At 46.2% G+C, this 15,417-nt stretch overlaps 1 protein-coding gene across 1 annotated transcript in view; it reads left to right on the forward strand.

The window, feature by feature from the left end:
* PODXL2 (podocalyxin like 2) overlaps window positions 1-15,417 on the forward strand; it is a 43,298-nt gene that overhangs the window by 23,905 nt on the left and 3,976 nt on the right. The window contains exons 3-5 of the mRNA XM_038003465.2: window positions 7,418-8,208; window positions 9,282-9,356; window positions 15,014-15,170. Coding sequence (XP_037859393.2) covers window positions 7,418-8,208; window positions 9,282-9,356; window positions 15,014-15,170 — 1,023 coding nt within the window. The remainder of the gene's footprint in view (window positions 1-7,417; window positions 8,209-9,281; window positions 9,357-15,013; window positions 15,171-15,417) is intronic.

The following is a 15,417-nucleotide window of genomic DNA, read 5'->3' on the forward strand; positions in this document are numbered from 1 at the left end:
CCAAGATCGTGGCACTGCAGTCCAGCCTGGGTGACAGAGCAAGACTCCATCTCAAAAAAAAAAAAAAAAAAAGAAAGTATCTCTCACATGTGCACACTCTCTCTGTTACTCCTTATTTTAAAAAAAATTTCAATTTACAGAAAAGTTGCAAGAATAATTCCATCCACCCCTTGCTCAGATTCCCCCATTATTAACGCTTTGCTGCATTTGCTTTGTCACTGTATATGTGTGCATGTATGCATGTGGAGACACAGATCTGTACTTCTTGCTGAACCATTTGATGGTAAGTTGCAGTTACTCCTTTGCTCCAAATACTTCAGTGTGCATTTCTTAGGAACAAAGCATTCTGCCAAAAACCACAGCAGGATGATCAAAATCAGGAAATTAACACTGATATAATATGCTTCTGTAATTACAAACTTTATTCAAACTTTGCCAGTTTTCCCAATAGTGTCTTTTATAGCAAAAGAAAAAAAGAGCAGGATTTCATAGTCCACTGTCCGGTCCAGAATCATGTACTGCATTTAGTCAGCATGTCTCTTTTGTCTCTTTTATTCTGGAAAACCCTCTAGTCTTTCTTTGTCTTTCATGACCTTGACATTGTTGGAGTATAGGCCAGTTATTTTGTAGATTGCCCCTCAATTTTAGTTTGTCTCAAATTTTCCCATGGTCAGATTCGGGCTCTGCATTTTTGGCAGGCATATTGTGGACGTGATGCTGTATCTTCTTTTTTATTTTTTTTATTATTATTTTTTAAAAGAAGTCTCGCTCTGTCGCCCAGGCTGGAGTGCAGGGGCACGATCTGGGCTCACTGCAAGCTCCGCCTCCTGGGTTCACACCAGTCTCCTGCCTCAGCCTCCCGAGTATCTGGGACTATAGGCGCCCGCCACCTCGCCCGGCTAGATTTTTGTATTCTTTTGAGTAGAGACGGAGTTTCACCGTGTTAGCCAGGATGATCTCGGTCTCCTGACCTCGTGATCCGCCCGTCTCAGCCTCCCAAAGTGCTGGGATTACAGGCTTGAGCCACCGCGCCCAGCCGATGCTGTATCTTCTTAGTGAATCGTAAGAAGTTAACTGAGTGTTTACTCTGTGGGCTGGCTCTGCTCTTGGGTAAAGCCTGGCTTCTTCACTCTTTATTCTCAACTCACATTTGGATCCAGTCTTACGGACTCTCCTGGGACCCCTGCTTTCACACTGCTGGTGTTTGCCCTGAAGCTGCCCACACAGACGCCCCTTACCCCACTGGTTCCTAGTGTGTGCTCCCATCAGGCCTCCCAGTAATTCTGCTTCTATTTTAAGAGACATTGTAATATTAAGATCATATTTACACTTGTCAACAGACGACCAATCCCCTCCTGCCCTACCCTTTTTCCTGGATTTTCTTTGACTTAAAACTCAAGTGCTTAGGCTTTAGTTACATTCAGTATAAAAAATGAAAAATAAAAACTCAAGTGTTTATGCTGCTGCTCATTCTGTGGAGAACACTTCCACTTTTCCTGTTACGATTTTACCAGGTAATAACTCCTTTAATAATAATAATGGCAGGCAGATGGCCAGGCACGGTGGCTTATGCCTATAATCCCAGCACTTTGGAGGGCCAAGGTGGGCGGATCCACCTGAAGTCAGGAGTTTGAGACCAGCCTGGCCAACATAGCAAAACCCCATCTCTACTAAAAATACAAATTTTTCTTTCTCTCTTTTTTTTTTTTTTTTGAGACAGAGTCTCATTCTGTCACCCAGGCTGGAGTGCAGTGGTGCAATCTCGGCTCACTGGAACCTCTGCCTCCCAGGTTCAAGCGATTCTCATGCCTCAGCCTCCCGAGCAGCTGGAATTACAGGCACCTACCACCACACCTGGCTGATTTTTGTATTTTTAGTAGAGACGGGGTTTCACCGTGTTGGCCAGGCTGGTCTTGAACTCCTGACCTCAGGTGATCCACCCCCTTGGCCTCCCAAAGTGCTGGGATTACAGGCATCAGCCACCATGCCCAGCCATAATACAAAAATTAGCCAGGCATGGTGGTGGGTGCCTGTAATCCCAGCTTCTCTAGAGGCTGAGGCAGGAGAATTGCTTGAACCTGGGAGGTAGAGGTTGCAGTGAGCCAAGATCACACCACTGCACTCCAGCCTGGGCAACAGAGCGAGACTCTGTCTCAAATAATAATAATAGCAGGAGGAGGCGGAGGACCCCCCACAGTTAACTGAGTGTTTACTCTGTGGACTGTGCACAGGGTCACCTCACTGAACCCTGACCACAGCTCTGTGTGGCAGGTACCACTGTTATTTTACGCTTAAGGAAAGGGAGACATGTGGAGGTTAAGCAACATGTCCAAGATCATACAACTGATAAGCAGTGGAACTGAGACCACACAGTAAAAAGAAAAGGAATAATTTTAGATCTTGAGCACTGGTAAGAAAGTGGAAAAGGACTGCTGATTCCAAGTGCTGGTGAGCAAGTGTTTAGTGATTTGTCAAGTCACTGGAGTGAGAGGCTGGAAAAAAGCGAGGAGCTCTGGAGAAGATGTAAATTTGGGAGCCTTTAGCATAGAGAAAATAGATGCAGCCTGTGGAATAAGCACTGACCAAGGAAGAAGTGTGGAAATGATGAGTCAGAGGCTGACCCTGGAAGGGACTGCATTTTGAGAGGCAGGAGAGGAATTCATAGAGAGAATAAAGAAGTCTGTATAGTGACAGGTGGGCCCCCCCTTTTTTTTTTTTTTTTTTTTTTTTTTTGAGACGGAGTCTCGCTCTATCGCCCAGGCTGGAGTGCAGTGGCCAGATCTCAGCTCACTGCAAGCTGTGCCTCCCAGGTTCACGCCATTCTCCTGCCTCAGCCTTCCGAGTAGCTGGGACTACAGGCGCCTGCCACCTCGCCCGGCTAGTTTTTTGTATTTTTTTTTTTTAGTAGAGACAGGGTTTCACCATGTTAGCCAGGATGGTCTCAATCTCCTGACCTCGTGATCCACCCGTCTCAGCCTCCCAAAGTGCTGGGATGACAGGCTTGAGCCACCGCGCCCGGCCGACAGGTGGGCCTCTTACTCCCTGGAGGCGTAGGCCCTGGTGTTTAGGAGGCAGAAAAGTTCAACAAACACATGTTGCTCTCCTTTCTACTCTGGACCAGGCACTATGTTAGGTGCTGGGAATGTAGGGATGAAGAAAATCACTTTGCTTGGCATCAAGAATTGTAATCTAGTGAATCCTGTTTTATTCTTATTTAAGACAGTAGAGTTGTTTGTAATGCCATTGTGTTACATAAGACACATTTATCAGAACTACATCCAAAGCTTAAAATACCAGCGATATAAAGAACCTTAGAAATCATATATACCATCATCTTCATTCCACGTAAAAACTGAAGCCCAGGCCAGGTGCAGTGGCTCATGCCTGTAATCCTGGAACTTTGGCAGGCCAAGGCAGGAGGATCGCTTGAGCCCAGGAGTTCAAGACCAGCCTGGGCAACACAGGGAGACCCCATCTCGACAAATAATTTTAAAGAATTAGCCAGGTGTCAGGCGCGGTGGCTCATGCCTGTAATCCCAGCACTCTGGGAGGCCTTGGTGGGTGGATCACGAGGTCAGGAGTTTGAAACCAGCCTGGCCAACATGGTGAAACCCCGTCTATACTAAAAATAGCTGGGCGTGGTGGCGCATGCCTATAGTCCCAGCTACTCGGGAGGCTGAGGCAGGAGAATTGCTTGAACCTGGGAGACGGAGGTTGCAGTTGAGCCAAGATCGTGCTACTGCACTCTAGCCTGGGTGACAGAGCAAGACACCATCTCAAAAAAAAAAAAAAAAAAAAAAAAAATTAGCTAAGTGTGGTGATGTGTGCCAGTAAGTCCCAGCTACTCAGGAGGCTGAGGCAGGAGAATTGCTTGAGCTCAGGAGTTCGAGACCAGCTTGCACAGCGTAAAGATACCCTATCTCTACAAATAATTAAAAAAATTAGCTGGGTGTGGTGGCACATGCCTGTGGTCCCAGCTGCTTGGGAGGCTGAGGTAGGAGGATCACTTGAGCCTCAGAGTTTGAGGCTGCAGTGAGCTGTCATGGCACCACTGCACTCCAGCCTGGGTGACAGAGTGAGACCCCGTCTCAAAAACAAAACAAAATATCAGTGATACAACCACTGCGTACACAGATAAGTTAGTGGCTGAGTCCCAGATCATGTTGCCGACCGTGTGACCGATGATGCATCTCTGAAGAGGCTGTACACAGTTGAGGGAGTTCTGTTGGTGCCCTCTGGAGATGTTGGTGCTCTCTCTGACTTTTGGAAAGTCAGCACCAAATTGAGTAGAGGGATTGTTTTAGTCAACTTGCCCTCCCAGGACCTCCCTACCCTGTGGGATTCTGCTGATGGGTGTGTCACCATCCACCATATTCCTGCCATATCCTAGGCTTCATTGAATCCATCAGCTATTTTAAGTGCGTCCTGAAGGTTTCCAATATGCCTTTCCTCTGAACTTCACCATCTTTACTAATGGCTTGGCTACTCCGGCAGCTTCTTCCTGTTGGCCCTCCAGTTCACACATCTGATTACTTCTCCTTCAGAGTCATCTCTTAAATCTGCTCTTTTCTCATCATTTCCAGTGTCGTCACTGCCATGCATCTCTCCTGAACCACTGCAGCAACTCCCTGACTCTTCTGTAAACTTTCATTCATCTACTCCTTCACCTAATCTGGTAAATTGCTGTCAGGTTAATCTTCCAATAATGAAATATGCTTGTAAGGGATTTATGTTGTATTTCCTAGGCACCCATCTGACTCCTATTCTGTTACCCAGTATTCCTATCAAGTAATCATCCAACCCATTTCAGTTATGTTCTCATGCATTATATTTTAATTTTGAATAGATCTGGCTATTATAAAGTTGTTACATTGAAGCAAAATATTTTTATTCTTCTATATACTTGTTTTATGGGTGTGGTTTCCTCCTGAATCTTTCTGAAGATATTAACAAGAAACTTTTCTGAATTCTCTTCTGTTAACTAGACTGACTCTTCCTAGAGGTCAGTTGCTTTACGGTCTCACCCTCATGCTTCTTCATCAGGCTGGCTTTCTTAAAATATCTTGGGAACCTTGGTTGTTCTTTCTTTCTTTCTTATTTATTTATTTATTTATCTGTAGTGACCTCACTACAGAGCATGACATCAGGTGGAAGAGGGGGAGGATCTGCTACTCAAAAAGTCTAATTAACAGAAGTAGACTGGATAGAATATTCTAATTGTTGATGTAAATACTATAGTGAGCTTTCGGTTGTCACTAGGATTGTTCAGCTTCTAAGTCATACTTTTTATGACAGGGAATCAGTTTTTCTTTTTGAAGTAATCCTTCTCAGAGGTCTCTCCTGTGTTCTAATTTGAACCAATTGCTTTCCAGACTTACTGCACAGTTTCCATCCTGAGGTATATTTTCATTACATTCCTCTCATGTTTCTTGATTTCCCATGTCTTCTTTTTTGGGTTTCTTAGAGAACTTACTTAGATCTCTTGGAATCTGTGGATAATAACACTTTTAAATCTTTGCATGTATGAGAATGTCTTTATTTTGCAATCACACTTGAGTAGTTGTTTAGTTGGGTATAAAATTTCAGGTTCAAAATAAACATCCCTCAGATTTTTCAATGCATTTTAAAATTCTTCCTCTTGGCTCCTTATATTAATTAGAAGCTTCATGATAATTTGATAATCTGTTTCTTATTCCTTTACAGATAACCTGTTCTTTCTCTGAGAGCTGTTAAGATTTTCTCTTGCTCCTTAGAATTCTAAAATGACATGAGAATGAGGCTAGGTGTGAGCCTTTTATCATTCACCCTGATGATATAGGGTTTCAATGCGAAGATTCATGTTGCCAGCTCTGGAAATTTTTTTTCTTTGTTTCTCTCCGTTATTCTCCATTTTATTGCTTCTGTCTTTCTGGAAATCATATTAGCTAGGTATTGGATCTCCTACATTGGTTGTCTGTATCTTTTAACTCTTCTCTACTGTCTTTTCCCTTTTGCCCCAGAGGCTTTTCCTTGACTTTTTTTTTTTTTTTTTTTTCCAGCCATTAAAAATTTGAATTTTCAATCTGCTGAATTTTTAAATTTCAACAATCAACTTTCAATATCCAAGAAATTTTTCTTTTTTAAAGATTACTTGATTTTCTTAGTGGCCTCTTATTTTAGGGATGCAATAGTTTTGAATCTTTCTGAGGATACTAATTAGATTTTTTGAAATTACCCTCTGTTCTCTGAATTTCCTGTGTTCTACATCCTTGCTCCCACAGTTGTGCCTCTTCCTAACTCTGGGTAAGCAAGCCTGCCCCCTCCCCTGCTATGTTTTCCTATGTTTATTTTGGCTGAGGGGTTATCTGTTCCTATAATCTCAAATGCTTGCCATGTTCCCAGAAATTTCTCTAAAATGTTTTTACCTTCATTTTGACCGTTAAAATTTTTCTTTTGTCGTTTGATAAAAATTTTGGAGGAAGCAGTAAATGAATACCCTTAGTTCACTATCTTAAAAGTGTTCCCACCACTCCCTTTCTGAAGAGTATTTTTAAACTACATTATTTATTATTTTGAAACAAAATGGCAGCCAATAAAAGTTGCCTCCTAGATACAGCTTCTGATATTTTGAATGAATTTCCAAAAAACTTGTTCTGTAACTTTCATACATAGTTATTCGGAAGAGGCCTAGGGTTCATTGAAAAGCCAGAAAACAATCTGATCTCCAGGAAGTCTCCTAACTTCTCTGCTTCAAAATGTAATTCCCAAGAATGGCAGGGAGAATAAAATCCCCTCTCCCACTGCCAACAGTGACCCTGAACATTCTGGGAGGCCCTGAAAACCTCCGGGCTCAGCCCCTGGCCTCTCTCTGGCTCTCCCTACATCTTTTTCATTTCCTGTCTGGGCCTAAATTACAGAAAAAGAGCACAGTTTAGGAACAATGGTCATAATTGAGGGGTCTCACTTCTGTGATGAGAGGGCTGTCAGACCTCTTTCGGGAACTCCACCAAGAAGACTCTCATAACGACTCACTAGAAAAGGAGTAGGGGGACCTTTCCTAGTGGGTTGTTGTGGGATCTTCTTGGTGAAATCCCTGGATGAGGACAAGCGAGCACATTACAAACACAGTGGAGAATATATACCTCAAACTACTCATGGCTCTTTTGGAGGGATGCAATATACAAAACTTTCTACATTCCTGTGTTCATTGAATTTTGGTGATAAATTTGTATTATTTTATCATCATAAAGGAAACAGTGACTAGCCTTGTCCCTGTGTCCCTCCACAGTCTGCTCCCCTGGCCTCACCTCTTGGTCATGACCTGATGACTTCTGCCCCGTCAGTGTATTGTGGTTCTTTTATGCCATCTGCCCAGTAAATACTGAGTAAAGCAATAAATGATGAAACAAGTGAATGAACTTTTCATCTCTGTCCTTAGATTATGTTTTTCCTGACTTAACTGAGAAGGCAGGTTCCATTGAAGACACCAGCCAGGCTCAAGAGCTGCCAAACCTCCCCTCTCCCTTGCCCAAGATGAATCTGGTTGAGCCTCCCTGGCATATGCCTCCCGGAGAGGAGGAGGAAGAGGAAGAAGAGGAAGAGGAAGAGGAGGAGAGGGAGAAGGAAGAGGTAGAGAAACAAGAAGAGGAAGAAGAGGAGGAGCTGCTCCCTGTAAATGGATCCCAAGAAGAAGCCAAGCCTCAGGTCCGTGACTTTTCTCTCACCAGCAGCAGCCAGACCCCAGGGGTCACCAAAAGCAAGCATGAAGACTCTGGGGACCAGGCCTCATCAGGTGTGGAGGTAGAGAGCAGCATGGGGCCCAGCTTGCTGCTGCCTTCAGTCACCCCAACTACAGTGACTCTGGGGGACCAGGACTCCACCAGCCAGGAGGCGGAGGCCACAGTGCTGCCAGCTGCAGGGCTTGGGGTAGAGTTCGAGGCTCCTCAGGAAGCAAGCGAGGAAGTCACTGTGGGAGCAGCTGGTTTGTCTGGCCAGCAGGAGGAGGTGCCGGCCTTGCCTTCATTCCCTCAAACCACAGCTCCCGGTGGGGCCGAGCACCCAGATGAAGATCCCCTTGGCTCTAGAACCTCAGCCTCTTTCTCACTGGCCCCTGGAGACGTGAAACTGACACCTTCCTCTGCTACCGTGGGGCAAGAAGATCTCAACCAGCAGCTCCTAGAAGGGCAGGCAGTTGAAGCTCAATCCAGAATACCCTGGGATTCTACGCAGGTAAAGTGAGGGTCATGCGGACCACCACCCCGCACCTTCTTCACGGAGCCTGGCCATCCCCAGGGCTGGTGTGGCATGGGGGCAGGATCTGCCAGGTTGAGGAGGGAGGCCCTTTCCATGGCATGTAGATCCCCATGGAACTTGTGGGGATGCAAACCTCAGGGCCAACAATGGGTGTTCTCCCCACACTTCTCTGCAAAGGCCTTCGGAGAAGCTTGGTGGCCTGGCCTGGGTTTCATTTGTTCAGGTGTTACCACTACCACCCTTAGACTTCTTTTGTTTTTTTTCCCCAAGATGGAGTCTCACTCTGTCGCCCAGGCTGGAGTGCAGTGGCCACGATCTCGGTTCACTGCATCCTCCACCTCCCAGGTTCAAGCAATTCTCCTAACTCAGCCTCTTGAGTAGCTGGGATTACAGACGTGTGCCACCATGCCTGGCTAATTCTTGTATTTTTAGTGGAGGCGAGGTTTCACCATGTTGGCTAGGCTGGTCGGGAACTCCTGACTTCAAGTGATCCACCCGCCTTGGCCTCCCAAAGTGCGGGGATTACAGACATTAGCTACTGCGCCCAGCCCACCCTTAGGCTTCTGCACTGATTCTACCAGCAGCTAGAGCTAGTGGCTGACCTGTGCTTTCCCCATCCCATCTCACCACCCTCCTTCTCCCCACCGACACCCACATGCACAGCAGGCACAAGTCAGTGTTCACACCCACTGACACCGCAAGAAAAGGAAAGGAGCCCCAGAATATTAACGATAAACTTGCCCTTGAAAGCCAGCATGTGGGGCAAGCTCTCTGCAGCCTGGCCCCTTTGATATAGCCCCCTTTTTCCTGGGAATAATGCCTAGCCTCCTGCTGTCACTCAACACATTCCCTGCTTGGTCCCCAAAGACATTCGAGTTTGTACTCCTCAGCATGGTGCCTCACAGAGGCTGTCAGCAGCCCCTCGCTGTAATACGCCTCTGCTGGCCTCCACCTTCCAGCTTCCCAAAGGGCCTCCGACCAGGGCTCTTTCCCCCATGCCTTTCCTATGCGTTCGTAACTGTCGCCCTGCTTTCTGTCTCCTCACACAGGTGATCTGCAAGGACTGGAGCAATCTGGCTGGGAAAAACTACATCATTCTGAACATGACAGAGAACATAGACTGTGTGAGTGCCCAGCCAGGCTCCGAACCGCAGGGAAAGGCTGCAGGCAGTGGGCAGGGTGGGGTGTCCCAAGGCTGCGCGGACAAGCAATGCACGGGAGGAGGCTTAGTTCTTCAGTTGGTGGCCCAGGGATATACCAGCAGCCACCAACATTACACACAGAGAGCTTTCGTATTTTAAAATTTCCGAAGGCTCTTTGGTTCTTGCCTCCCTCTCTTTTTAATTTAAACGAATACTTTGTTCATGTGTGCACTATCTTATTTCTCCAGTGATATTGAAACCTTTCTGTCTTTTTTAGAGTTGTTTTCTCCCTGTATAGGTTGCTTTTCTCCGTTTTGGGTCTCAGCCTTTTCATATATATACATGCTCTCCACACATGTCTGGTGGAGTTTGTTCACAGCTTTCTCTATCAAAAAATTGGCTGGAAGCTTTGAGCATGGTGCTAGGGTTTGTCAGCTACGGCTTCTCATGAGAGTGGTCTGGCTGGGCCGTATCACTTAGAAATTTGTAATGGCAGCATTGTTAGGGCCTTCCTCCTGAGGTGATTAGAGTCTTTGAAAAGGGAACTTCTGTTCTGTTGGAAGTATAACAAGTTGGTTGTCAGTGTTCTGGGAGCCAGGGTGGAGAGAGAGGGCTGGGTGTTTCAGTATTATAAATATGTATCCATAAGTATCAATATTCATGTACTGTCTCTTCCTGTTTGCAGCGTGACCTTTTCCCTCCCCAAAACACACACTTGTGTCTGATGCTCTCTAGGTCAGAGACCCTCTGTTTTATCCTTTTTAAAGAATAAACTTCCAGTCTTCTGCCAGGGAGAAGGGACATTTCTTGGCTGTGCAGCACTGCAGGAAGAACTAGGGACTCAGCCGTTTCTTAAGCAAACTTTTGACCAGCTTATATTTTTAGTAGCATTTTCATCCCCTCTTCCAAAGGTAACCACGGCCCCTATTCCAGGGCATCTGGGGAGTGTCAATCAGTATGCATCTGACTGCTTCTCAGCTTTCCTCATTTTGGCTTAGGGTTTGGCTCTTTAGAGTTTGCTAAATTAGGAAATTCTAACTCACCCATCTGCTTCCAGTGTCTAGATTTTGTTGCTCTTGTCTCCTCTTCTGTTTTACTTTGTCTCTGTGGTTTTAGGCCTTAAATTCTTTACTCTTGTTAGTGGGCCTGGGCAAGACTGAAGGGACATACATGCATTTAATCCAAAAGTCCCCAGTGAGATTGGTTTCCCCCACCATGACTATACTGATGGATCTTCACCTAAGTGATGTGTGTTTTCATCCATTGCAGTTATTATTTTTACTGATGCTCAATACCTCATCTTTGGTCAGGGAAAGCCTCTTTGAGTTGGCCTCTGAGTCCTTTTGACCAATTTATTAAGTGTCTGATTGCCTCCTTGCTTTCTGGAATAATACGACATTCCAGGCTCATCTTCCTCCCCAGACATGGAGCCCTCATTCCCTTCATTGGGAAATGGTACGTACATAAAGACCACAGTATGGGTACTTGGGACCCTTGGGCATATTGTGCGTATTTGAACAATATAGCCTAAAGTTCATATCTTTTTTCCAATCAATACATAGATATTAAGATGCTTTTATTCTGTTTTCCCTGTTTTTGTCTTCTGTGTTATTCTATTATGTGACCTCCACTCAGTCATTATTTTTATGGTAGATTTTTTTTTATTGTAGTAAAAAACATAAAATTTCCCATTTCACCCTTTGTAAGTATAAGTTCAGTTGTGTTAAGTATATGTACATTGTTGTGGAACCGAGCCCCAGAACTTTTTCATTTTCAAAGCTGGAACTCTGTACCCATTCAATGACTATCTGTTCCCCAGCCCCGGCACCCACCATTCTCCTTTTGGTGTCTATGAATGGGACCACTCTGGATACCTACTAGAAGTGGAATCAGACAGCATTTGTGATTTCACATCTGGCTCATTTCACTCAGCATAATGGCCTCAGGGTACATCCATTTGGTCGCATGTGGCAGAATTTTCTTCTTAAGGCTGAAAAATATTCCATTGTATGTATATGCCACGTTATTTATCCACACAGCTGTCCACGGACACTTGAGTTGCTTCCCTCTTTTGGCTGTTGTGAATAGTGCTGCTGGGAATGTGCTGTGCAGATATCTCTTCAAGACTCTGTTTTTAATTCTTTTGTGTATATACTCAGAAGTGGGGTTGGTGGATCATGTGGTAATTCTATTTTTAATTTTTTTGAGGAATCTCCATACTGCTTTTCGCTATGACTATACCATTTTACATTTTCACCAGCACTAGGGTTCCAGTGTTTCCACATCCTCATAAACACTTGTTGTTTTCTGTTTTTGTTTGTTTGTTTGTTTTGTTTTGAGACGGAGTCTTGCTCTGTCGCCCAGTCTGGAGTGCAGTGGTGCGATCTCGGCTTACTACAACCTCCACCTCCTGGGTTCACGCCATTCTCCCGCCTCAGCCTCCTGAGTAGCTGGGACTACAGGCGCCCGCCACCTCGCCCAGCTAATTTTTTTGTAGTTTTAGTAGAGATGGGGTTTCACCGTGTTAGCGAGGATGGTCTCAGTCTCCTGACCTTGTGATCCTCCCGCCTCAGCCTCCCAAAGTGCTGGGATTACAGGTGTGAGCCACCGTGCCCAGCCCTTTTCTGTTGTTTTAAACAGTGGCCATCCTGAGGGAAATGAGGTATTTGGTTGGTGCAAAAGTAGTTGCTCTTTTTGCCATTGAAAGTAATGACAAAACCCGCAATTACCCTTGCACCAACCTAAATGGTATCTCATTGTGGTTTTGATTTGCATTTTCCCTGCTGATTGGTGATGTTGAGCATTAGTCATTATTATTAACAGTCAATGCTTACTATATTTTATCAACATATTTGTTAGTTTCTTTGCCAGATTCATCACTTGTTAGAATTTTTTCAAACCATTTGAGAAAAAGTTGAAGACCTTATTTCCTTTTGTCCCTACCCCCAAATACATTAGTTTGTATTTCCTCAGAACAAGAATATTTTAGATAACCACAATGCAATGGTCAAAATCAGGAGTTAGCACTGCTACAAAACTATTATCTGATCACCTACCTTACTTCTATTTCACCATGTTTCCAATAATGTCCTTTATATTTTTTTCCCCTCCCAGTCCAGGATAGAATCCATGGTCATGCATTGCATTAATTGTCTTGTCTCTTTAGTCTCCTTTAATCTGGAATAGTTCCTTGGCCTTTGTTTGCATTTAATGACCTTGACTTGTTTGAAAAATGATAGGAATAAATGTGCATTAAAAACGATGGGCTATACAGAGACTACATATTCAGAAAAAGACAGGGAGAAAAGTGCTGGCAGTCTCTTGGGGAAAGTTTTACATGTTAGAACTACAGGAGTTCCAGGAGTTCGGCCCTCAAGATCTAGAGAAAGTGATGCAAACTCAGTGGCTTCTATTTTACCTAGATGTCACAGGTAACACAGAAGAAACTGGAAAGAAGTCTAATAAGGAAACCTATGAGAGGAGGCAGAAAGATAAAGTAGTAAATCCAGAGGTGGTGTTTTTGAGTTCTAGAAGGCAAAAGAAATCCTTACTGTAGAGATGCAAGGATCTGAGCCTTTGAGGCTCAGAGAGGTACTTTTTTTTTTTTTTTTTTTTTTTTTGCTCACATCACAGAGAGCTGACAAATGGCAGAAACAGGATTTGAACCAATGTATTTATTTTTATCACCCAGGCTGGAGTACAGTGGCACAATGTCAGCTTACTGCAGCCTCAACTTCCCAGGCTCAAGTGATCCTTCCATCTCAGCCTCCCAAGTAGCTGAGACCACAGATGTGCACCACCACACTTGGTTAATTTTTTTGCATTTTTTGTAGAGACAGGGTTTGCCGTGTCGTCTGTGCAGGAGTTGGAACTCCTGGGCTCAAGTGATCCACCTCCCGTGGCCTCCCAGATGTTGGGATTACATGAGCCACTGCACTGGCCAGAGCCCAGATTTATTTGATTCCAAAGTCAGGGCTTTTCCCCCTTGCCGTGGACATTCAGTTTTCCTGTCTACATAGTAAGTGGTATGACATCTGCAGTCATCAGATCCTCCCACACTGATGTTGTGGATCTCTGGGCTTAAGCCAGGCTGACATATGTACCCAGGAAAATGTGGGGTGTGCAAACACAGCAGATCACAGAGCTGCGGCACAGAGAGCAGGCACTTTATGTGGCAGGAGAGTGCTTGTTTTGTAACCGGGGGTCTGTGGGTCATGGTGCACGTACCCTTGCTCTGGCAGAGGTGGGCATGCTTCTCCCCCGATACGCAATCAGTGAAGAAGGTAAGAACCATCACAGAACTAGGGCTTTCCTAGCTGCTCTGTGGCCATCTCCAGGTACCCATCTTCTCCCACATTTAGAACTCAGTTGGCTGGCTGTTAGACCAGTGAGTGCCAAGGCTTGAGCCTGAGCCTGGCATTTGCCATGGTAACAAAGAACAGAGGCCCAGCACTTCAATCCCCCTGGTAGACTTTAGGTTGGCATGACAACTAGGGAACAGCTCATTAGCCTGGGCTCTAACAGAAGGGAGATTTGGAGTGGCAGGGGATCCTGCAGGGCTGGCCTAGTGAGATGCCTGTGCCTCCCAGTGGCACTGGCTCTCAGCTGCATAGCAGGGCACTGTGAAAGAGCTGAGCACCTGGGGGAGAGGTATCTGCAGCAGGCTGTGGAGGCTAGGAGCAGGGAATGTGCGACTGTGCATGTTCAGGAGGGAAGAGGCTGCTGGGGAGGAGCCAGAGTGAGGAGTAGCCACAGGGCCAAAGGAGGGTATCTTCCTAGATGGGGCTGGGCAGGGACAAACGGCAGGACGTGAAGCAGGAGGCAGGGTTCTGGCTTGTACCCCAGCCTGGGCTCCTGCCACTCGCTGAGTTTCTGTTTAAGGCCAGGCTCTTGTTTTTGTTTTAAATTGTGGAATTACATATATATATATATATACATGGTCAAGAAAACCTCAATACAAGCGATGAGAAAAGGTCTCCTCATGCCCCTCCCTCTGTCCCAGCCCAGCTCCAGGGGCTCCAGTTCCCATCTCTGTGTTTGCTCTTTTGGCCTCCACCGCCTACACAAGAGCACACAGATGGCTTTCCCCACTCACCAGCTTGGGGCTGCATCTCTGTGATGACAGGCGAGAGGAGAGCCAGGTTCTGCCACTTCTGGCCCTTCCCCGATTTTTGGTAGTTATATGGTACACACCTCTTTGTCCATCACCACTCCCACCCTCCCGTGTGTTCATCCCCAGCACCACACACTTGAGCACTAGGCACAGGGAGCAGTTCTCCCATAGGCCTTACCACTCTGTGTACCTAGTTTCTGGGTTTGTCACTGTACATGGCGTGTGTGTGTGTGTGTCCCCGCACCACTCAACTGCATCTGTCTCTGGGACGGGCCCCTTGACTTTCTCATGGCTAGAGGCCAGGGCAGGAAGGAGCACCTGGTGTAAGTGAACAAATGGGTATACATCTTGGGGTTCCCACATTCCCCGGCTTGCAGCTCTCAAAGGGTCTCCAGAGCTGACCAGAGCTGCCTCTCTGGAAACAGCCAGAGGGTTGAGGGTGAGTACGGGGCTGGGCCTAGAGGCAGAGGGCTTAGTAGAACCCCTCTCCTTCACTGAACCCGGGGGGCTCTTTCTGCCCTTGTAGGAGGTGTTCCGGCAGCACCGGGGGCCGCAGCTCCTGGCCCTGGTGGAAGAGGTGCTGCCCCGCCATGGCAGCGGCCACCACGGGGCCTGGCACATTTCTCTGAGCAAGCCCAGCGAGAAGGAGCAGCACCTTCTCATGACACTGGTGGGCGAGCAGGGTGAGTGAGGGCAGGTGATGGGAGGGCCCAGGAGGGCAGTGGGAGGTAGGCGGCCCCTGAGGGCCATGGGAAAAAAGTACACGCATAAGGGCTTTGAAACTTGGAACTCCAGGACAGTAGTTTGAGCTACTTAGTTTAGGGGTCAAGGTGTACCCACCAGCTTGGGTTCTGGGGACAAGGAGGGGGGTGTAAGAATGAAGGATGGGAACAGGAGGCAGGGGAAGAGGTGTGGTCCAGCACAGGTGGG

Source organism: Chlorocebus sabaeus, chromosome 22, assembly GCF_047675955.1.
Source record: "Chlorocebus sabaeus isolate Y175 chromosome 22, mChlSab1.0.hap1, whole genome shotgun sequence".
NCBI lineage: Eukaryota > Metazoa > Chordata > Mammalia > Primates > Cercopithecidae > Chlorocebus > Chlorocebus sabaeus.